The following is a 25,288-nucleotide window of genomic DNA, read 5'->3' on the forward strand; positions in this document are numbered from 1 at the left end:
CTGGGAATCTGCTAAATGACCGAATACACCGAATTTGGTCACGCTGCTAAAATGAATTCATTGAATATGTTTTAAACATTTAAATTACGGTGCAGACTAAAAGAAACTGCACCCAAACCATAGAAGTTAAAACAACTAATGTGGAGTAAATCGGCAGTAAGCTCGCTTGAATTATGCTCAAGATACGAGGTCCAACATTTAAAGATAAGGGTTTAAGAATAAATTGTAAATTAGCATTTGTTCACTTTTCGCACGAGAAAATTATAAATATTGAATTACTAATTAGACAATTGTAATACATCTAATTACAATTAGAGTTAGTTCTTCTGGCTCCACTCCAAAACTTGACGTAGTTAGTTCATTCTCTATCCATGTCGCAATGACTGACGATTCATTGTCCAACACGGTTGAAGACAAGCAGGGGTGGGGTGAATCGGAAGCTACAGCAAAGACATTTGTATGCTTCAGAAAGTGGCGAGGATTAGGATGAAAACAAATCAAGTCAGTTTGAGGTATAAAGTTGTGGCTGCACTAATCTAGCCAGCGCCCAACGGTATTGCACTATCTCCGATGGGTGCGGAATTTTGTGCGTTTCAGCACTACAGGTGATGGTTGACAGACCAACACATCAGGCTGACACGAGATCCAATACGTTTTCGAGCCCGCTCTACAAAGTTTCTGCACCACCACAGATGAACAAGATGGAGATGGGCAAATGCCTAGGCGCCACCAGCAATACCACACACTAACTTAGCTAGAATGCACAATACAAACCGGCTCCACTTCATATGGAATGGGATATGATTTACCGAAGAAAAGTTTTGATTACGAATTTTTCCCCCTACGTACTTATTAACATAACTGCATACCACATTGGACAGTGAACGGCTGTTAGAAACTAGTAATTGTTCCTGCTGTTGTGAATACCACGTAAATCATGGCACGAGGCTGGATAATATTTTGAACTTTTCAAAGCATTCCTAAGACGTTTCGTACATGCATGCGTTAGCGAAGGATAATAACGGCCTTTAGACAGCGGAATGAATATACTAAAAGGTTCATGCTTCGCAAAATGTTCTTCCCTCAAAAAGAACTTTCAATATTCCGTATAAGGATACAGCATTCGCACTTAAGAATGGGCTCACTCTGCTAGTACTAAAATTTCACAAGAGCTGATCACGATATGCAGAATGAGTCACTCAGCAGATGGGTCTAATTTAATCTCCCACCCACAATGCATTGAATTGGTTGGGGAGAGGAAAGAATATATATCGCTCCTCAAGTGGGAGAGGCCAAATGGAAGAAAATAAGTGCTGGTACCTAAAGGGAAACATTCAATGTCCGATATCTTTTGTTCTTCAAAGAACAACTAGAACCCGTACGGAAATAGCCTTACAGATGAGCATGTCCGCGTGAACTACAAATCGCGTATTCAGCTCTCATTCCATTCAAAAACTTTTATCAACCTTTAAGAACTGGTTAGGTACTTTCCACTTCCATACTGACGACGACCAACAAGAGAAATCCACAAAATATACATTGGCTCCTCATCGTATCGCATTCTTGTTCCTGCTTCCTTCCATCTAGTATCACACTGGCAAAACCAATAACCAACACACTAAGAAGACTTCTGAGCATTCCATTATAAAGGTTATTTCCAACTACATAAATGCATCACGATGACCCATAGCGACATCTACAGACGCAAAAACACCAGAATTTTTAAAATATTAAAAAATCCATGAAGGATAAAACAGAACCGTAGCAAAAAAGTGAGATCTCGAACCAGTCCTCCTCCCACTTGTTGATCCTAAGTGAATTGCGATTTAGTGAACCGCAGGATAAGAGAATAAAAGCCAACAATAAAGCTTTCCGTATGAAAACTTTCTTTTGAAATTTTTAGAAATTAAGACCTCGGTATACTGTGTATGTAAATGAATTTGGGGATGAACAGGTGTTCAGGTTTCCGAATTGTGGATATATAATTCTGTGAAACATTTAAGCACCCCTTTATTATTTTACGGATAGTCTATTCCATAACCCTGAAGCTAATAAAGACTTAATTTTTACTTGCTTTATTCGTTTTGCGACAAGGCAACTAAGACTATAAGGCTCTGATGTATTGTGTCTGTAAATTGCAGTATTTGTATTCTGTGGTCGATTTGCCTGTTTTTCAGACAAAACACTAGGGTTTTCGTTGTGAGGGGAAATGGGAGCACAGTGTTATCTTTCCGAGACTGTGTATCTCGCCAACTTTGCGAGAACTTGTAATGGGAATAATTCTTAAATGTTCAGAAAAAAAAAAAAAAACCCGGAGATTACGGTGACTAGAACAACTGATTTGTTTTAAACTGCATTAAACACCGCCATTACTGAACCCCTGTGGTGTGAAATAGCCTGGAATCGAATTACGACGACGGAAATCGAATCTAAGCATTTTGAGAAGTATTTTCTCTCCACATACCAGAAACATTTATCGCCTTTTTATCCTCCAACATGGCCGAATTAGTCAGAAAAGAATGGACTGGGTTACGCGGTTTTATAATCTCTGAAGTACCTAACTAGATTGAGTACCTACTCTCTCTGTCACGCTCTGTGGAAATGGTCTAGATTCGAACGTTGCAGCCTTAAATTGAGTAATACTGTTTATGTGGACAGGACTTTAATTTTGTTTTGTATACGGTGACTAAATTAGTCACTTAACTGACACTGTACACTGACCCTGATTTTGCAGAAAGCAAAAAGAGTGCGATACCCAAAAGCTGTAACTGTATAGCAGTGAAAGATATGAGTAACGCGACCACACATGTTCCCTATGCGGAGTACAGCATTATCCGTTCCATGTGGGGGTACACAGCCATCTATCAAAAGTCATGTACATCGCCATTAATGAATCCAAGTGCATATCGAGAAATGAAACGGATATCGAAATTAAATCACGAAGACACCCTTAATGAGCTGACTATGAAGTTATCCCAGTTCCATTGACGGAAGTGGCATGAGTGTAGGGCCAACAACCATCAGAAAACATCTTTAGAATGAGTTACCGTTATTGCATACTTGCTGGTAAGCCGAAGGTGATTCAAGGCAATGCACATCACGGCCAATTGTAGAACAGAGAACAGAAATATTGCGCATTACAGCAGTCTCGCAGTGTGACGTGCAAAGACGCTGACGTTGCTGCAAAGTCCAGGAATGAGGTGTGGAGTGTGTGAAGAACTATTTCATTCAGATTGTTTTAGATTAACACTAACAATGAAGCTTGCTGATGATAGAGTGATCATATTAGTCCGTTTAATGTGGTTTAGAATAAGTCTATTGTCATCGATGAAACCATGAATTCAGCTGTCTCGTGATATTGTGAACAATTCTACCTTACTACATTATAGCAGTTCTTTGAATAGAAATTATAGGATAGCATGACAAAGTTCCGTGTAACAAAGAACAGGCAGAACAGCAGTTTTAAGAGAATATTGCAGTGTACATGGCATTTCCAATCCAGAGCTGAATGGAATTTCAGCTCTGGTTTTGAATTAAATCTCAATTTTAGGAAAAACAATTAAAGGCCAGAACAAGGTGTAGTAGTTCAGGCGAAGTTCTAGCTGCAACTTTACGGAAGGAGTAGAACAAAACTCCATTCTGCACATACCAAAGTTGTAGAAAATGTCCTAAATGATATGATCATTGATGCTATTAAATCCGTGGCAATCGCTCATAACAAAAGTATCAAGGGATTTAGAACAAAATAAACCATAACCCCCATCAACCTGCTAGTAATAGGAATAAAAGCAACCAAGTTTCATGCTACATGTGAGCAGTTTAAAGATATTCAGTAGACAGATCGAAGCATTAATCCATCTATGAAATTTCGTGTAATTGCACCAAAACTGAGAACCCCTAGATTAACTGTGACTGAAGCAATCAATAAATGGAATATAGGCAAAAACACTGGAACTTGTTCTGCTACACCACAGAAATTGGCGAAAGAGATGAGAAGACACTCACAAGAATGGCACGCTAGATCCTGTGCCCTCATCGAACACTGTCAGCTAGACGTTCATGCAGGTCGAAGGAACTAATATTAGTTTCGTATCATCGGAGTTTACGGAAAATCTATAGTCCAAAATATAGCATCGACTTGCTTGATGCACAATCCCTTAATTTTTCCAGGACCGTTGGAAAGCTGTATTATTTTTGGAATGGCAACTTACGTTAGACGGTTTATTGATGTGATAGCCGCCTTTGGGACTGGCAGGTTCCCCAGAAAACGTTATTCACTACAGTATGTCGTTTTAACTAAGAAGTTTAGGAAGGCGTTGTCATTGTCTATGCTTGTTTCTCCTGGCTTGGGCTCGGACCATTGATTGTCGATCATGGAACAAGAATGAATTTCGTGAAATATATTTTGACATTTGGAATACTCCTGTTCCTACATTGGACAATTGAATGGGATAGCCGTTTACAGTATGACAGTGTACACGTTATACTGCACAATCTATGGTGACTTTGTTTGGAGACATGGAAATGGATAACTTTTTTGGCCTTCCCCAGGTACCTACTTTAACCTTGATGAATCCCTTTTGGTTAAGCTGGGACAACTTTTCGGCACGCCAACGCGCCTGCAATCAGAAGGTCAATTCACCGCTGTGTTGAAGATAAAATGGAACAAAATACCGCTAGTTCTGCTACACTGCAGAAATTGACGAAAGAGACTATAAAGACACTCACAAGAATTCCTGTTATCAAAAATTTATTCAGAGCCTTTCTACAAATATACACTGTTTATTTAAGGACAAAGGTAGTCTTACTCGTTATTAAACATTATATCAATAAAACATTAATTGAAAAATGCGGTGTTTGGTTACTTTTTTGACACTATAGTATAGAATATAATAAAAGTAAATCCATTTTAACGCTTTTCTTCTTCTTCTGTGCGTATAGATTCCGTTATAAGAGGAAATTCTCAATTCATGAGCCTTGGAGGAACGGACACGACAATTAGCTCCATGGATTGGATGCTTCTGTTGCCAGTTGGCCATTCTGATGTTCAGAAGCGAATGTATACGGAAATAACTGATGTTTTTTGGAACTGAAAAAAGAGTGAAGTGGAGCGATCGAGCACTTTTCCCTTATGCGCAAGCAGTACTCATGGAATCATAAAGATTTAAGACTACATTACCGTTGTAATGTAATTTAAGACTACATTACAGTAATCGTCTCTTCATATCTTGTTTCGAGTTGCTATATTCTAAATCCTTCGTATTTCTAAACATGTTTGAACGGATTTATTTTAAGAATGACCTGGTTCTCCAAAATTAGCAATTATTGGTGATGTCAATTGATGATTTTGTTCACTGATGACTAGCTACGATTAAGAAACACCATACTTTAATTTTAAAGAATTTATAATGGTTTAGGAAAAGGAACCGCCTACAAAAATTTATTTAGGCTTGCGGTACTTTTGTAGAACGTGAACTTTGGTTTTAGAATCTCAAGCAAGTTAATATTTGTTATTTTTTAAAATTACTTTTAAAAATACTCATTTCGTTATTAGCTCAATATTTAGAAAAATATTTTTCTTTTTTTTATAGCTCTCTAGCTGATACTACCGTTCGAGGCTTTGATATTCCCAAACATTCAATAGTTCTGATAAACTTGTGGAAACTACACAACGACCCTGAATACCTGGACAAACCCTGAGATTTAAGTTCTAAAATATTTCTTAGTAAAGATGTAAAATCCGTCTTAAAATCTTCATATTATATGCCATTTTCTTACGGTATGAGTTTTATAATTCTTTTCTTGTACAAATTTATGGAGTCGGTTATGATGTGAAATAAATTTCGTTTACTGATCTGTGAAATTCAAATTTTCCAAAATTTAATCCTCCAACGTACAGTTGTTGTTGGGTTTTAGGAGCATCAACAACTAATGCCATATTGCTCTGTGTATATTGTCTGTAAATTGCATGTGTTCTGGTCGATTTTCTGTTTTGTTGAACCCTTCATTCTTGAAGCATGTTCAAGTCGTCCTGAAAGAGCGCTCGCCACTGACCATTAACAACTCTCCCAATCTTTACGTCGCCTGAAAATTTTGATATCACTACTTTTATCCCTGCATCGACATCATTTAAAAAAATAATAAACAACGGCGGTCCAAGAACCGATCTTCGGGGACCTCACTTCTGACGGTAAACTAATCTGATGAATATCCATTAATCGCAACCTACTGCCTTGTTTCCTGCAGCTACCCTGTAATCCATCTTAGAATCTTTCCAGTAATACCAATAAGTTCCAGCTTATACAGTGACATCTCATGAAAAACTGAGTTAAATGCTTCGCTAAAATCCAAAAACTGTGAAAAACCTGTTCCATACATCCAGCTGTGTAAAAATATCCTACTAAGTTAATTAACCATGATTTTACCTTAACAAAACTATGTTGAGTGTGTCCTTCCAAATGCTATTTCTATATATATGTACTTGAATTGCGCTCTTCAATCATTGCCTTTAAGATTTTTCTTACTACTGAAGTCAGACTAACCAGCCTGTAGTTACCGACTTCTCTCTCTCTCTCTTAGAACCACCTTTATGTATTGGCGGTACGTTGGCAGTTCTCCAATCCAAAGGAATTTCTCCCGAGTCCAATAATATCCTCAAAATTAACCTCAATGGTCCAATATACTCTCCAGCTGCATTCCTCAAAATTACTGGTTATATGCCATGAAATCCCAGTGCCTTACTTGCCTTTATATTGGAAAATGTTCTAATAAACACTCGTCTGTAGTTTCGAAATCACCAATTTCATATGGCTTAGCCTCACTCGCACAATCTCTCCTCAGCATGAAGGGTCTTTATCAGTAAAGACCGATGCTAAGTACCTATTCAATTGCAGCAACATCAGCTGGAGAATTAATAGATTATTATTAGATAATGATTATTAAAATATCCAAATTTTCCCACACCCAGTACAAAAGGGTTCTATCTGATTCGTTTCTTCTTTTTTGTGCTCACATATTATATTAAAAACTCCTTGTAAACTCCTTGTCCCTATTCTTTACTCGCTTAGCCACTGCTTTTTTCATACTCAGCCTTGGCCTCTCTACTCTTATCTCTCTGGCACTGACGGTTGTAACAGTTGTAGATTCCAGTACTTATCATAGCTCTGTAACTTTTCCATGCAATCTTTATCTGCTCTATATAGCACGACATCCTCGTGCTATATTTTCGTAATGGTATACGCGAGTTCATGGCTTCTGGGATCATTGCCTTAAAGGGTATTCGAATTTACAATAATTCTAATTTGTTCGCCTTCCCTCTGCATTCGGTCGAATTAATACATGTCTTAAACTGATAGTCTCCTTTGTTTCTGATATTAAGAATATGCCTTTAACTACTGCAACATCTTTCTCCATCTTCCAACTAACGACAGTGTGATCATATCTGGCCATGGTTTCTGTACTTTAAGCCCTGCGATATTATCTTATTCGTGAATTCTTATTCAAGAATTTTCTTACTCCTAGTATTTTCCCTAACATGCTAGTACAAATAATAATCATCTAGTTTATTTAAAATTTTTGTTCCCTATGGCGAGTCTTTCCCTCTTTTTCAATTCAATTAGAGGCAGATCGAAGTCACCCATAAAAAGACATTCGCACTTGTGTTCCAATTCCATCTGCATGTGGAGACTCTGTTCATACCTTCACAATCTTCTGATTTGAAGATTACTTCCACTCTCATTATACTGTTGATTTCAACTAACTTACACTACATAGATTTTATGTTGCAGACGTAACTTCTGATTCATCAAAAACCCCAAGGAATGCAGAATTCGAATTTGGGGAGTACACTGTGTACAGACAGAACAGACAGGATAGCAAGGGAGAAAGTGTTATGCTGTTAGTTAAGAAATATATAAAATCTAAGGCAGTACATCCAGTTGACATGGATGGACAGGGCAATGTTCAGTCAGTTTGTTGGGACATAAACATTTCTGAAATAAAAAAAAAAAAAGAGGGTAGGAGTTTGTTATAGGCCTAATGACTCTGACGAGTACAACAAACAACCATACAGAGAAATATCATGGGCCAGTAAACCAGATTGTCTTATAATGCCGGAATTTAACTTCCCAGATATAGACTGGACCTTGTGGATTGGTCACTGGAACACTAGCAAGTCTTTTGTGGATTTAGGATGATTGTTTTCTATAGCAGCATGTTCGAGAGGCAACCAGAGGGAGTAACATTCTTGATCTGATTATCAGCAGTGATTCTTCACGCATGAAGAATCTGCAGATAAAGGAACCACCAGGTGGCAGTGATCACAGTGTGCTGATGCGGGATTTACTTAAAAATGTAACACCGTCAGGGGTAAAGAGAAGGGTTTTTGCTTTGGTAAAGGTGAGTACAGTGGTCTCAGACAGTTTTTAAATTCTATACAGTGGGAACAACTGATGAAGTCACTAACAGAAAATTCTAAATGGGAAGCATTCAAGGAATTAATCTTGGAAGCTACTAGGCTTTTCATACCAACCAAGAAATACTGTTCAAGGTGTAGGCCTAAATGGATGTCAGATGAACTAACGAGACTCGTGGCAGAGAGGAAAATGCATGGGATGCATATAAATTATCAGGCAACACAGAAGCCTATGGTACATATAAGCTAGTATGTAATGAAGTCACAAAAGAGGTTAGGCAAACGAAGGCAGATTCCGAAATATCTTTGGCAAAGGATGCAAAGACTTCTTTACTTATATAAACTCTAGAAGGAAGGGGAAAGAATAAGATTTGTCTACTTGATATCGTTGGTTCGACTGTTGATGATTCTGCTCAGATAGTTGACAAACTGAATGAGTATTTTGCATCTACATTCACACATAAGGAATTCTGTAGGGAAGCGAGGACAGAAGCTTATTAAGCTCTGAGAGCAAAATTATTTTGTAATAACTGAAAGCAAGTCAGTTATTACAAAATCAAGGAGGCGGATGAGATCTATTCAGTTATATTAAGTGAGGCAGCAAAGGAAGTGAGCAAATCCTTAGCAATAATTATATGACAGCGTCCTTAGATTCAGAAGAGGTCCCCATGGACTGGAAATATGCAAATAGTGATCCCTAATTCACAAGGGGGGGGGGGGTAAATGGGTGACACGAGTAATTACAGACCTGTTAGATTAACTTCTGTTCCGGGGAAATAATGTAGTCACTGGTTAAAAAAGCATTGCAGAATCGTCTAGACACAACTCCAGTTATAGTTCAAAGAGAGCATGGGTTTGTTAAGGAGACGTCTTGTCTGACCAATTTGATTGGATACTATGATGTGGTCACAAAGGAACTGGATGCAAAAAAATTGATATCATACAAAATACTTGGATTTCAGGAAAGCCTTTGATACTGTTGACATGGAAGACTGATATACAAATTGGAGAAGTATGGCATTAAGGCAAGTTACTACTATGGATAAAGGGACAGTTCAGTGGCAGACGACAGAGAGTGGTAATCAATGGACACTGACTAATGACGTGGAATAATTTTAATAGTGGAGTCCCCTAGGGTTCGGTGTTGGGCCTATTGTTGTTTTCTGTATTTATCAATGATATTTATGAAGGTATATCAGGAATAATTTCCCGAAGCTCACATCTGGTGAGTATGGGCTTGGCATACCCAGGGTCCTGAGCTAGATATCATCATTCTTCTCTTCTTGGTGATTCCCTTCTACTTTAGACTCTCTCTCTCTCTCTCTCTCTCTCTCTCTCTCTCTCTCTCTCTCTCTCTCTCTCTCTCTCTCTCTCTCTCTCTCAGGCTAACTTAGGAATTTTTTTGGCTGGTGCAGCATAAGCCTCAGGCTTCCCTGCACCATATAGCTAATAAAAAATAATAATAATATGTCCAATTTTGCAGAAAATACGAAGGTTAGTAGGGTTAGTAAGGTTGGTAAAAAAACAGTACGCTACTGCAACATAAACGAGAAAAGTTGGGCAGATGGGCTGAGAGGTGACAACTAAAGTTTAACATTGACAAATTAGTACCATATGCAAAGTACTGCATATGGTAGCAGTAACTCCAGAATAACATACCAATTGTGCGATATTGTACTCAAGGTAGTGAAGAATGAAAAAGACCTGAGGATAATTTTGCAGTCAGATATGAAGTTTTCTGAGCAGTGCAGACAAACTGCCGACAGAGCAGGTCATGGGGTGTTGTCAATGATACACAGGAATGTTGCTAGCAGGGATAAGGAGATGATTATCCCCTTGTATAAGATAATGGTCAAGCCACACCTTGAATACTGCATTCAGGTGTGGAGGCCTCATTTAGGAAGGATGCAGAGCTGCTGGAACGAGTACAGAGAAGGGCAACATGATTGGTGAGGGGAACGAAGGGTTCCTCTTACCAAGAAAGGCTTAATTTCTGCAAATTGCAACGTTTGGAGATCAAGCTTCTTCAAGATGATATGATTGAGGTGTATAAGGCCTTGAATGGTTTGAGCAGCTGAATGTTCATGGGATTCTTCATCTTGTTTAGATTATGCAAAGGGGGGGGGGATAAATTCAAATTGAGGAAAGACAGTTGTAGAACAGAAGTGCGGAAATTTTCCTTTAGCCAGCAGGTGACTGATTTCCAGTAGAAACTTCCATCTGTCATTGTGAAAGTTGATAGCTTAAATAAATTCAAGAAAGATCTGGACAAAATATTGGAGCGAATGGATAGAAGAAACAGGAAGTTTTTTTTTTTTGTCTGATGCTGTATAAGCTTTCTTTCTTGCATCATATGCCGCTAAATGTTAATGCCCTTTTTTGCGCTCAGCGTGCGGTTTTTATTTTATTTATTTATCTCGTTTTCCAATTGCTGCAATGCGTACTGTGGGATTTTATACTTTTTTTTTACCTTTTTACCTTCCTTGTAAATCTTTTTCAGATTTTTAAGTGCCCTCACACCTCCAAGGCCCACTTTTTGCCACCTGACTGCTATACACCTGAGAATCTTACTGAAGATTCTCAGGATCATGAGGATAATTTTTCACTTTCCTCTTAATAAGTTTCCGGGATTCTCTCACCAAATTGTGGGAGAGTAAATTTTAACTAAGCCAGCCAGGCGTGCGTTACTCAGAATAACAAGACTCAAAGTGAAAAAAACATGAAATTTATTACATACATATATATACAACTGAACTTATACAATTTAACATATAATCATAATATACAAAGTTAAATCAACGACACCTTGCATATATCAGTCTTATTACAGTTACCCTTTACTAGTTAATCTGATTAGACAATGATATAAAATTCATGATTAATTCCTCTTGTCTTACTTCCTATTTAACTCCTAACACTTATACACACCAAACACGCCAGATTCCTATGATGGTAGCTTGGCACATAGGCTGTGGGCGTTGGACAGAGGCTACCACCACTGCAATCCGGCAACCTGGAGGACCAGCAGCATTATGGGGAGGTCCTTTCACCATATGCAGCTGTCTATGTAGACGGGTGATTGCAGGTTAATCATATTGAACATTACTGACCGCCCTATCCGCAGATACCATCTCAATGAGGGTATCTGTGGATTGGGCGATCAAGTATGCAATTAAATCAATAAAAGTGGAATTAAATTTTATGATATCGTAAGACCCACGCTTCAGGCCAACCCACCTGATCACTTCGGCACAATGGACACAATTCGTAAAACTGACTTGGCCCGCAGCCTTCTAAAGTAAATAACAACATGTCCTCTTGCAACTATCGCTTGCGTTCCTAACATCACAGCAGCGCTATTTTCCAACTTGCATTCGAATTCCGTGGCTTCCGACAATTCCTATTTCTCTTGGTAGGTTTTTCGTATGGGACGGCTACTGATGACTCCTCATATTAAATGCAGAGGTTAATATATCCGAATTAATATATCTCTTAGTGATGAAAATACTTAATAATCAGAAGTCGAATATCTCGTTCCTCTCCAACTTAATTTTTTTTTTTGGCCACAATTGCTGTCAATCAATAATTTATTGGTTTTTGTAGTCTTTGAACATCTAAGAAGTGCCGATCTCCCCTCTGCGGCACCTGCTGAAAGTGTACCGACAACGATACCTGTCTGCAAATTCGTGTACCGCTCCTGCCCTTTCCCTGTTGGGGATAAACTCGTTTGTTCACTAATGGGCCACAGGGCTTTGTAGCGCTTTACTTAACACACAAAATTTCAAGTGATTTTTAGTGTTTCAGAGGTCAACTTAAGCTCCAGAATATATGGTAATTTGTTTCATATCATGCTTAGCCTCAAAGTATCGTAAATTTCGCGTGCCATTAAAACTTCGATGTGCTAGTCTGATAAGCCGAAACTTGGTCCAAAAATAGTTCTAAGATAGTTCCCAAGCAGTCCATTAATTCCAATTAATAAAATCACGTAAATAAGCAATTAATTGCCTTGCTAATCTCCTGTCGTAGTGTCCACTGAGCCATCATCGAAAAAGCAGTTAGAAATATTTTTTTACTTCAGTTTTGTCCCACGACACTACATAAGACTGCACCAAAAATTAAGAATCTATCCGAACAACAGGCGCGGTTTATTAATAGTACTTAAAGTTTTTAAATTTCAAAACCTCCTATGTTTTTCGAGTTATCATGGCTAGGTAAAATCATCCAGAAATGTTTTTAGCACATACATATAAGATACTACACATTAATTAACTTTGTGGCTTGGAATTAATCTGCAAATCCACTAAAATGAGGAACAGGTGTATGATTCGAAAAATAGGATAAGCAGTTCAATATATGAGCGAATTAAATTTAGAACCTTTGAAATAGCCTTGAACAAAGTTCCCACTACACCGATTTTTATCAAATATTTATTTAGATAGGCTTATCTTTTATTTGTAAATATAACCGAAAACAGATAGGAGCTGTTTATAATTCACATTAACTGAAGTGCCACAGTAGTAACTAATAAGTGCAGACAAAATGATTTCCTTGCAGGATGCCACAGATACGTCGATAGCCATTACTGCAAGTTTACTGGTAATCTGTGTACTTCTCTATTTGTTTAAACGTAAAAAGTACAATAATCTTCCACCTGGACCATATGGATTACCCATAGCGGGTTATTTGCCTTTCCTTAGCAAATTTTTACACAGAGATTTTCAGCAGCTAGCTAAAAAATATGGAAATATATTTTCGTGAGTAAATTTTCCTTTATTATGTCTATTGATTATTATTTGTAATATTTCAAAAACTTCCATTTTCATCTTATATATTTCATATATAGAAATTTACGTTAACTTATTTAATTCCATTAAGTAGTCTTATAACTCTTAAATCGTCGAGGGATTCGTCCGCTGCCTCTCAACCCTACTAGTAAAGGGGAAGGTCAGTGTTATAGGAAAATGGATACATGTGAATGAGCGAATATTCAACAGTGTTAAATTCTATCTGTCCAGTAACATTTCAGTGAGCTGACCTCGTCTGTTCGAGAGGGGAAAACCATAATGTATGAGGTCTATTTAAGTATCTTAAAGAGAAGGATATGGCAACTGCAGAACAAGGTTTTCCAGTTTCTGAGTTGTACATGGTTGGTTGGGTGAAATGTATATCGATACAAGGTCAAAGCAATACCAATCACAAGCAATAAGTGGCGCAATGGCTTCTAATGAGGTTTGAAAAGGAATGCGTTTACAAGGAATGCATGAATCTAAGGGTATGTACCCTCCATGAGCACTACTTGTAACAGACTGTGTCATACGCTGCAGGGATTTGGTACAACAAAGCTACCACGGCTGTCAACAAAAGGAAATTGGAATCAATACAGCGTAGCATCTTGCTCACCATCAAAAGAGCGTGCTGCACTGTCAACTCACATGCGTTGCAGGCCCTGGCGGGATCACTCCCCTGGACTTGGAAATTGTCCGCTGCAGCATGCTCTTTCAACTATCAAGGGGGAAAAGTGTAACCTTCATCGGCTTCACTACCGATCCAACCAACAACAGAAACATAGAGAAAAAACGTCTTATCAACCATCTCTGGCAAACCTGGCAGTCCCGATGGGCAGAATCAACTAAAGGTACCATAACCCAGAAATTCATCCCGGATGTTATTCAAGTCTATCCCCACCAGCCGGCCTGGTTCTCACCAGGGCTCTACACCACCTTTAACGCCAAACTTTCGACCTTCGAAATAAAAGAATCACCACTATACCACTGCGGTGAAAACCAGACATGGACACATCTGATGCCTGAATGTTCCCTCTTTGAGGATATAAGATGTCACCTTATAACAAAAATATGTTTCAACCCGAAGGGTCGGGAACACCTTGTGCTGTGCAAGGAGTACTACAGAGCCCTCTCACAATTTGTGCCACACGAACTGTTCACCAGACTACGAGCACTACCACAACTTCCCTAGACTCGGCACTGGAACTGTGACAACCGAAACGCACAACTATGACTATGACTTTACTGGATGGGACCCAGATTCCAAGAGTGACACCATCCCACACTGACATCCTGATTATTGGACCTGATCAATGGGCATGCCCCACTGATTCCACCTGGGGTCGTCTTCCCTATTGACCTAATTAATTCTTCCGTCTTTATCCCCCTAATCTTCATTCTCCCCACCGAACTCTATCTGACCCAAGCGAATGCTCCACACGTCAAAAATAACCGTATCTAAATTACACTGTTCGCCCATTCGGCTTTTCTAATTCTAGTGGAATATCCCTCTGCATTTTTTTTTAGGTCCTAGCCAATGAAATCTTAGGAAACTAGGTGACAGGACCTGCCAGAGTACTTACTTAAAATACTGGTGTAGCTGGTCTGCCTCCACGGGGCGAAGTGTGGACAACGTTGGGCTTTAGCTGGGGTCCAGCGGCTAAATGGCCAGATTGTTTGTTGTTTGTTTGCTTGTTATTTAGGAGCATTAGCAACTAAGGCCATATTGCTCCGGGATATGCGGTGGTCATTCCCTGACCTTTCCGCATCCTCCGTATTTGGTGGTGACGGGCTCGAACGCCGGTCTAATCAAGAAGCGTGTGCTACGCACTGCTGCTCCTTCCCACCTGGCTACGGAGGCGCCTAAATGGCCAGAGGAACAACGGTACATAACATTACACACACATGATCCACACACTTTTAAATCTCTGGCCTTCCCAGCGAACTGGTACACTCACAATGAAAGCAACGCGGAGATGGGGGAAACCCCAGGTGCCGTTAGACACTTAACACCTTTTTCACTTTTCACTTACTTGTAAAAGACTTGTCTTGCAGAAAGAACGCATAATTTTTATCTGAGGGAGATACTTGAGTTGTTAAATTTCTCTTGTAAACAGATATCCACATTATTATAACGATTGATTTGTTCGTAAATGTCAATAGTGCTGCAAAAGCCTTTACACGACTGTTATGCGATTTGTTATACCTCTGTTCACCTCTTGACTGTTATACCTCTTCTGCGATCAAGTTTCATCTTCTCCTTTCTCGGAAAAGTTGGACTTCTAGTGCCTGTGTAGTCTTCTGTGTGAAGATCGAGGACTGATTCATCTAAATCAGCATTGTTTTCGATATCCATGTTCATTGATGTATTATTGTTCGTCTTCTTAGTTGGAGAAGATTTTTTCAATTTTAGGACGTCTGTCGGTGTGTTAGATGCTGTTGATGGAATTATGACTGGAGTACCGTTGACTCTGTTTACCAATTTCTGTCCTTTGGAAGATTGTACTAAGGACAAAACGAGCATAGTTTGTTAAAGTCTGAGAAAAAATGTGGTTATGGAGCTGAGAATTCAAGTTGTGTTGCCGTTAACTGATAATTTTGGGTCGCTGCTGTATATGTGAATTTAGGTGTGTTGAGCATAATTTTCTTTTTTGCCTCTTGATAAGTATAGGAAACTTTCCACTTTACCCAACACGTTTCAATTTTTTTATCTCTCTTCCATAGTTCATAGGATTTGGGGTAGGCCGGATGTTGACTTCTGCAGTTTCAACAGTTCGGTGTTTCGGCTTCATATTCTCTTTGCTTATGAACTTTGGACCCATAGTTAAGGGTAGACAGTGTCCCTTCGATAATCCCTTTGGGAGTGACCATATTTTTGACACAAGTAGCAGCTGATCAGATTCAATATGTAAGGTTGTATTTGACAGTTAAACTATCCAACTTTAACACTATATGGTAAGGTAGGTATACCGAATGTCAGGATGATGTTGCGTGTGAGAGTAAGATCACCATCTTTTCTGTTCGTGATGCGTTTGACTTTTATACCTTTTTGGCTTTTCAGTTCCTGGACCAGTTGATCTTCTCTAACATCATCAGGTGCCACTCTTTCGTGTCAAATGTAGCTAGTTTTTTTATACATCTGCCAATTTGCTTTATCAGTGAGTCACTGCAGAATTTTAGTAGGATAATAAGAGGGTTTATTCAGTAATTCAATAAGTATGGGAAAATGGTTACTATGAAGTGGATCATTATTTATTGACCACTTTAGAGAAGGATACAGGCTTGCTGAACAGATAGACAAATCTATTGCAGTATTAGTTCCAGAACGAAGGTGAACATATGTAGGTGACCCATCATTTAGAAGGAGAAGGTTGCTATCGTTTAAACATTTTTCAATTTGTTTTCCTCTTTGGTCAATATTGTTGTTGCCCCACAGTGTGTGTGTGTGACGACCATTTAAATCTCCCAGAATGAAGAAAGGTGTGGGGAGTTGAGCTATGAAATTTTCTAGATCATTTTGATGAAAGTTATAGATAAGTTAAATGTACAAAGAGGAAATTGTAATGTGGATATCAGTATATAGATACTGAGACAGTTTTGGTGTCTCTTGAGGTTTTAAATATGTCTCTTGAAGGCACAGACATATTGGCGTATATTTAGAGGAAAGATTACAAAACATCATCAATATTGGCACGGAAACCACGACAATTCCACTGAATTATTTTGTTCATTATTTGGTTCTTGTTAGGCTTTCAGAACATTTTCGTGTTGTTGAAGTAATCCCAGCTCTTATTTTCGCTGTTATTTTTATCTTTTTTTTTTTTTTTGGAAAGTAAGGATTACATGTGTCCATGTCTTCTTCGACAAAAAATTTTAGGACACCATCTTCTGCAGGTTTTTCATTAATATCCATTTCTTCTTGATGTCTGAGAGTTTTGATTAGTTTTTCTTTGCATTCTTGGTCCGCGGAATGTAGTTTTCCGCGTGGTACGGATATTGGTGTATTGACTTTTTGAGTTTGGGTTGCACTGTACAAGGTTTTGACGTAATTTGAGAAAGAATCTTCTGGAGGTACTGATAATTCAGTTTGCGTTGCTGTAGACTGATATTTTTTTTTTAATTTGGGCGTACGTAGGTCTGTTTGGATGGGTTGGTGGTGAGATGATCCACTTTGCCTCTTGATAGGAAACATTGTTTGTTTTATATTTCTGAATAAGTATTTCGTTTTTCCGGCGTTCACATGTTTTAGCATAGACAGGGTGGTCGTTTTTACAGTTTGGGCATATTGGTTGAGGGGCGGTAGGGGCTACGCAGTCATGTTCTACTGTTATTGTTTTTTGTGTTTTTATAAGCATCAGCAACTAAGGCCATATTGCTCCGGGATATGCGGTGGTCGTTCCCTGACCTTTCCGCATCCTCCGTATTTGATACAGAGGGACTCGAACCCTGCTCTAATCAAGAAGCGTGTACTACCACTGCTGCTCCTTCCCACCTGGCTACGGAGGCACCCATGTTCTACTGAATCGCACTTTTCACGAATAGGGGTTCCCAGGTGTTTCCGATGTCCGTACTTCTGACTTCGGAAACACCGTAGAGGGTTTGAAATATATGGTCTGACATTGCATATCATATATCCGGCCTTAATGGATGTTGGACGATGCGTTGTGTTAAATGTCAATATCAGATTTCGTGTAAGGGTCAGACTGCCATCTTTTCTGGTAAAGATTCTCTTCACTTGAATAACACCTTGTTCTTTAAGTTCCTCTACCATCTCCTCTTCAGATACATCTAGTAAATCCCAGTCTGGGATCACTCGTTTGGAGGAATTCAGTGATCTGTGGGGTGTCACAGTTACTGGTAGTTCTGCAGAGTTTAATGCTCAAAGGTCGCTCTGAATGTGTAGCGTTAGAAGTCTCTATGGGATGTCTCCTGACCTCAGTCTTTTTTACAGACTTGGGAGGTCCAGCTCTAATTCCTTTTGGACTCTAAATAGTGAGTTTTCCAATTGCATTTTCACCAGTTCAGTGGATAATTAAGCAAGTAGGAATAGGATAATTTTCTTTCTAGTTTTTTGACGTTTGGTAGTTCCTGCATTGAAACTTTCTTTCATTTTGGATGTCTGGGGTGCGTCTGGCAGTCCAGATAAGTCAGAGATTGATTTTCTCATGACGTGCTATTTTTAGCCCCGGAACGTATATACAGTTAAGCGTACCAGATAATCACATTACCTTCCATGCTTTGGTTTTTTTTTGTCCTTGGGGGATACATTTCCCCCAAAGATTTTCCTCCCCGCTGTGGGAAGGCTAACAGTGTCGCACGGCTGAGTAAGCGGTATAAAGGTTAGTTCGTTAGTAAAGAAAGAGAAAAAGAGAAAAAGAAAGGTCAATTTAGATTCTGGATTTAGACCTATGCTTACTATGCATAGTTCCGTTTTAATGGACCTAAAATTTGTAGAATGTTTAAATAATGAAAACTATAATCGGTTTCTGACGAGACGAATCGCTTGAATAAATTTCAACAATATTGCCTGGTCACTAAATCGCATGCCAACCTGAGCCAAAGATGTTTGACCAGTTGTCTTTCAATATGATGGGGTACGAATCCTCACATTTTCATACCGTGGAAAAAACATTGGTCGACCTTTGGTAACAAAGTGCCCACATCGCCGTATAGACTTTAAACCTGTTGATTATTGCTTGCATAGACTGTCTATAGACATAATCCAAAAGGTGTCGCATAAAGACTATGATCCAAGTAGAGATAATGAATGAGTCCCAGGTCACCTGTGCCGTTTTCATACCTGGTGGAAATGGAAAGGTTTGAATCCTGTCAATGACGAGTGGAACTTTTAGGGGGAGGGGGATTTTCTTCTCTCCATGGCTCAAATAATTGTTCTCAGGAGTAGATAGCAAGGTTTTTTTCTTTCTATCAACGGCCGAGATAGCAGCTGTCTTCTTCCCTCCTCGGGTAGGCGGGTTTTCCGTCCAGCAAAATATGCAAATCAATGAGAGAACACGTGAAATTTATAAGCAAATTACACGAGGTCATAAAAGTTAGTTATTGGGTGGCCAGTTATATGACAGTGTTTTTTTTTTTAATTTCACCCCTCTCACTGCTAATTTTATTATTCGATTTGGAGATATTATTTAAGTTATTACATTATAACCGTGAAGAGTGAAATATTTTGCAAACATTTTTCGCTTTTCTGAGGAATTGCTTTTGCCCACGATTAATTTCTATTTTATCACTATTTCTTCAATCGCACAATAACTTGATAAAGTTATTGTGCAATTGAACCATAATGTATTTCCTTATAACAATAATGTTCAGGAAAAATCTTCATACTTTAACGAAAGTAGAAAACTTGATGAATCAAAAGCAAGAATGGTGTACGAATGAAGTGGAGAACTGCTGAAAGAAGAATTCCAAATATACAACTTGGAATATATAATACAAAATATAAGTCACGACGAATTTAATCAACAGTTTGATAAAACCAAATTGTGCAAGAAAGAGTATGCAGTACTCTTTCCTGAGTAAGTGTTTTTGTTTATATTAGACATTTATATTAAATATCACACATATTATATCATTTCATTATGTTTGTTTTTATCTATTTCGTTATAATATTCGCCGTATACTGCAAGGAAGCCACGGGCTTTTGCTGCACTGCCAAGTCGTCGGGTGTAGCACGTTGGAACTATCGCCGTTCTCCCCATACCGAGTCGAAAAGATCTGAATTTGAATCCCGTCAATGACGGGAGAAATTTTTATGGGCTTTTTTCAAACATGGCCAAGTCAGTCTCAGGCGAAGGCCGCATAATTTTTCGTCCAGCAAATAGAAAATAGACCTCAGAATACATGCAATTTTCAGACAATATGCACAGAGTAATATGTTGATAATCGCTGATGCGCTTAAATCCTACGACAACAAAAACATATCCATTAACTCATAAAAAATATTTGAGTGGTGTTTTTGGTAAATGAACATAAAATTATAAACCGTGCTGAATGGTGAAAGTAGAATTATCGTTCAAAATAGGGAACGACAGTTAGAAATTGAAGTGAACCAGAAGACATTCATAAATGATTTATCTTCTGACCAACATTTGAAACGGAATTTAAGCTTCCTATTATGCAGTGGAATAAGTTTCTCTTTGCTGGACGAAAAATCCGAGTTTCCGGGAGAAAAAACCACACTACCGACTGACCAGCACATTCTGAAAAAGGCTCATAAAAATTCCTCACGTCATCGCCGAGACTCGAACTTAGGGTCTTTTCCACCCGGTGTGGAATGGATAGCAATCCTACCAACTCTGCTACCCACGACGGCCTTTCAAACTAAAAGACTTCATTATCAGTAAATAAGAAGCCGCTGTCGGGCAAGTGAATGTAGTAGAAAGTATCAACGATAATTTCAGTTCATATTATTTCAGTTACCTGCTCATTATATTATTTGAGCTCAGCTTCATTGGAAGCTCAGCGTAATATTCCATAGTCAAAAATCCGACTGTATTAGAAATCTCCCTGTAGAGTGGTAAGATGGATCCAGTACAAAGCTAGTAGTAGTGTCGCCTTTTGATATAAATCTCTCAGATTTAATTTTATCTACAATAAGACACTATTATAATGAAACCTTCGCTATAACAATACAGGAGGTCGTTGGAACCTGGAAAAATATTTCCGAGTCTCAACGACTTCCTTTGAAAGAACTAGTTTTTTGAAAATTTAGTTCAAAGAATTATTTTCAATATCCACCTGTGTATAAAATTTATACTTTTCTAGCCTGCATTTTATCATATTTAATCAATTTTAAAGTATACAATCAAGTGAAATAAATCGCGAAAATTTCACCTTCTGAATACTGGAAATCTGATTCAGAAATTAATTTAATAAATAAGGGTTCTTTTAAAATTGTGAACAATGTTCATTATAACAAAATTTTGGTACAAGGAAATGACTGTGCATCCCCGAGGAGTTCGTTGTAATGAAATTTTACGGTAATTGAAATGGCTTACGCTTGCTTTATTTTTTAGGATTCAAATTGGGCAGATGTATACAGTGGTGATCGGCGACTATAACCTGGCCAAGGAAACCCTTCATAAACTTGAATTGCTAGACCGCCCACCGTCCTTAACTTTACATTTAATTCCTGGTAAACTTGGTAAGTTAGAGATCTTTATTTCTAATTAACATGTACGCTTGTAATGATTATTGGACAAAAGTTAAAGAATAAACGCAACAAAATTCACAATTTTTTGCTAACCATCACACGTTCCAACGAAATTCGTTATGGATGAGTATCAAAAATAGAGCTGTTTCTATTTTCTTACTCAGTAAATTCTTCGACGGAAGCAACATTATGTGGTGAAAGCCCCTCCTAGTGATGTTACTGATCCCCAGATTAGCATCATAGGGATCCAACCCCCACAGCCTAGGATTGAAAGCTAATACGATAGGAATCCGGCGTGTTTTCAGTGCACTGTGTCTCTGGAAACGTTTGGAGGCTACAGCTTCAGCACATCACTGCGTCTTCTGCTTCGGCAAGATCGGAAATCCTGGAATGGCTCGTCATGTTTCTTTCACTTGGCAAGTTGATTGGCCTGCAAGGGATAGCCGCGCAGAAGCCATGTCCCTACACTCGTGGTCCAAGGGTCAGTATTTATTAGGTTTAGTATTTATTAGTTATTATAGACGTGCGCCAGCATAAATGCTGGCGCACGTCTATAATAACCCCTCAAGGTAACATAACAATCTTATGGGACAGATCCATCAATAACATCTTAGATAAAATTACCAACCAGTAAGGACCCTAGCACAAGTCAACAACAGCAGCTGCCAGGACAACAGTAAATACAGTCCAGAATATCAAGAGCCGCCCTTCATCATTCAGCAGCCGCAACTTGTAGGCTCGGCAACAATAAATGTCCAAGATCAGACCTACTTGAACCGGAGATCATAAGGAAGACTGTTGAGCATACCTCACCGTCGACCTGTTCAATCACTGCCCGCAGACAGGAGTCTTCCCCTTTGATTGGAAGAAGCAGGTAAGCTTGATTCTGAAAACCCAACAAAGTATCCCATCTTCATATAGACCGATTGTCCTGTTATCTCTGCTAAGCAAGCTTTTCGAATACCTCCTACACAGTAGAATTATAGCATATTGCAATGCAGAAAATTTATCCTCTAGAAGTCAATATGGTTTCAAACAGGGATGCTCAACGGCTGACGCCTTCCAGATCTTTACATCTCCCACAAACTCCAACAGCAAATATTTACTAATTATTGAGCATCCTCAGCTGTGTACGACGTACCCATCTTCCCGGAAACTTCTATAACACCAGAAGAACCTACCTCACAGCTAATTAAAAAAACTACATGTGAATTCACCATACTGCAGAGTCAGGTGCAGGTTCGCAGGGGCTGTCCCCAAAGCTCGGTACTGGGGTGCTTCTTTGGAATGTCGTACTTGACAACTTCCTCACCTGAATGAAGTTATCACCCAGGCCTACGCAGACCACCTGATCTGGGCCCTGGCTGCAGACAGCAGAGTACAGCTAGAAAATTCTGCAAATTAAGCTCTCTCGATACTAGAAAACTGGCCAAGGTATCATAATCTTCAAATCTCTCCAATGAAGACCATTCCATCTTTTTCAAAGGCTACCTGAGAAGAAGCCCACAATTAAGACAGACGGGACCACCATAAGTTTCACTACCGAATTGAAATATCTATTACAATTATTATTATTATTGTTGTTATTATTATTGTAAACAAATTATCTTGATAAAATAAAATTGTATTGTATTGTATTATTATTATTATTATTATTTCTATGGTGGCACCTAGACTTCCGTCTATCTCCACCTAAAAAACTGAATTTATGGGGAACCTTTGCAAAACCTGCCTGTGTGGAAGGCCTCTACGCCACCGGGGAGTAGCAGGTATCAGGACAGTCGCCCTCCGATGGCCATCCCCAACCACGTAGAACCCGGCTTGGGTACACAATTCTGAGAGTGAAAAATCTGACAATATGCAAAAAAAGCCTACTAAACATGGGACCATAAGTGAATCGTTTTCGAGATATTGCACATTTCTAGTTGGGATCCATCACTGACAAGATGAACTGTACAGAGTTGGGATCCACTACTGACTTGTTTGTTGAGGTTAGGTTATGCTCATTCTCTCCGTTTCCCCACTCTCAATGCTCGAGACGTAGCAGGCATGCTACACTGGTGTGCAAAACTTAAGGACCAGTCAGGTTTTCCCCTGTAGCTTCTTATAGGAGTGGCCCGATATGGGAAAAGCATACCAAAGGAACTTCGTGAGGTATGAAAACGGCAACAAAACGGCACAGAGGGACTTTATTCAAAAATGGCAACATAGCACTGGCTGCCATGATACAGATGCATCACTGCCAAAGATGGTACAAAGGGAAGATGTGGTCCTTAGTAGTAAATATGGCCCCCACCCAATGTCGATGCAGACTTTGCACCGCCTGTCCATACTTAGAACAATATTGTTGATAAGTTCTTGCGGTAACATCGTCCATTCCTCTGTCAGCGCCATCTTCAGCTGGTGACCATTTTCTGGTGGGTATGGACGTGCCGATAGACGTCTTCCCCAGAACGTTTCATATGCGTTCGATGGCATTTAGATCGGTGGAAAGTGGGCCGGCCAACCCATAAGAACAATGACCTCATTTTCCAAAAGCACATCAACAGCTGCAGTGCGATGGAGTGTGGCGTTATCAACCATAAACACGAACTCGGGGCCAATGGCACCTCGGAACAGACACACACGGGAAGGATTACCTCAGTATAGTAGTGTGCACCGGTTACAGTACCGCCTTCCAGTATCTGGAGTTGTGTACGTCCATCCACGATAACGGCTCCCCAGACGAGAACACCTCGACCGCCATATCGAACCCTTTCAGTGATGTTTGCGGGGTGATACCGTGTGCCAACCTCTCGCCAGATTAGTTGACGTCCAGAATCGCTGTTAAGACTGAATCTACTCTCATCAGTAAAGTGTACCTTAAGTAAAGATTTTGTGGTTGTAGCCTTCAGAAATAGCGTTGTCCTTAAGTTTTGCACACCAGTGTAGGAGTTGTCAAAGGATAGTCAACATGGAAAGATGTTAAAGCAATGAAGAGTATGAGGACATGCACCTCATGTATGGTAAAGCCAAAGGCAGTGCATTCGAGGCTGCACGTTTGTACCAAGAAGCATTTCCCTAACAAGCGCACATTCATTCATCAACGCCTTAGAGAACATGGGCGCTTCGCACATGGAGTACGAGCAGGTAGGCCAAGGAGCATTACAGCTGGTGTTGAGGAAAGGTTGTTCGAAAGAACATCCTGTAACATCTGTAAAATCCTGTGCTGCTGAAACCAAAAATTAAAAATGTATGATCTCATGTTTAATAAAACCACCCTAAGCAAAGGATTTACAGCTTTTTGCTAAACTAGTGCTCCCATAGCCAGTGGTGGATCTTAACAGAAAATGTGAATTATCTCGAAAACGGTTCATTTGCGGTTCTTTTAAGGCAGTTACCAGTCCAGTCTTGTTCTTTGGGCGATCTCGACGTGCACGTACACAATATATATTCATCCTAAAGATGCTCGATAGGGTTAATATCAGCACTGTGGGCTAGTTAATCCAACTTTTCCACACCCATGTCCTCAAACTACTCTGTTAAGACCTGAGCAATATGGCATGGCGCCTTTTCTTGCTGATACAGGTATAACGTTGGAAGTACATAAATATCCAGGTGGTCTTGGTATTGCACAGCATTCATGGTTTTGTCCATAACGACTAACAATACAAATGCGCCATAAGTATTGCAAGAAGTATCTTTATTCAATTAAATTACAATATTAATAGAGTATTTTATATAAAATGTTCATATATACACAGGTGTGGTTGGTCAAAATGGAAAGGAGTGGAGAGAAAACAGAAAAATATTTAGCTACAGTTTGAAAAACGGAACGGCAATAGACGAATGCAATATACAGGTAAGTTAATAAATTTAAACTTAAAAAAGTATATAAATAAATTCGAACAACAAACAGATCGCGATCATTTAACTGGT

The 25,288-nt window shown here is 39.1% G+C and overlaps 2 protein-coding genes across 2 annotated transcripts in view; both read left to right on the top strand.

Moving 5' to 3' along the window:
- Positions 1 to 5,700, top strand: part of LOC150088518 (vitamin D 25-hydroxylase-like) — a 46,977-nt gene extending 41,277 nt beyond the window's left edge. The window contains exon 9 of the mRNA XM_090370209.1: positions 5,592 to 5,700. Coding sequence (XP_090226335.1) covers positions 5,592 to 5,700 — 109 coding nt within the window. The remainder of the gene's footprint in view (positions 1 to 5,591) is intronic.
- A 7,252-nt stretch (positions 5,701 to 12,952) lies between these two features.
- The window catches only part of LOC150088519 (cytochrome P450 2J4-like), a 33,856-nt gene continuing 21,520 nt past the window's right edge, over positions 12,953 to 25,288 (top strand). The window contains exons 1-3 of the mRNA XM_090370210.1: positions 12,953 to 13,167; positions 21,234 to 21,361; positions 25,114 to 25,211. Coding sequence (XP_090226336.1) covers positions 12,953 to 13,167; positions 21,234 to 21,361; positions 25,114 to 25,211 — 441 coding nt within the window. The remainder of the gene's footprint in view (positions 13,168 to 21,233; positions 21,362 to 25,113; positions 25,212 to 25,288) is intronic.

The sequence above is a fragment of the Mastigoproctus giganteus genome, chromosome 3, assembly GCF_048544385.1.
Source record: "Mastigoproctus giganteus isolate SK-2022 chromosome 3, ASM4854438v1, whole genome shotgun sequence".
Taxonomy (NCBI): domain Eukaryota; kingdom Metazoa; phylum Arthropoda; class Arachnida; order Uropygi; family Thelyphonidae; genus Mastigoproctus; species Mastigoproctus giganteus.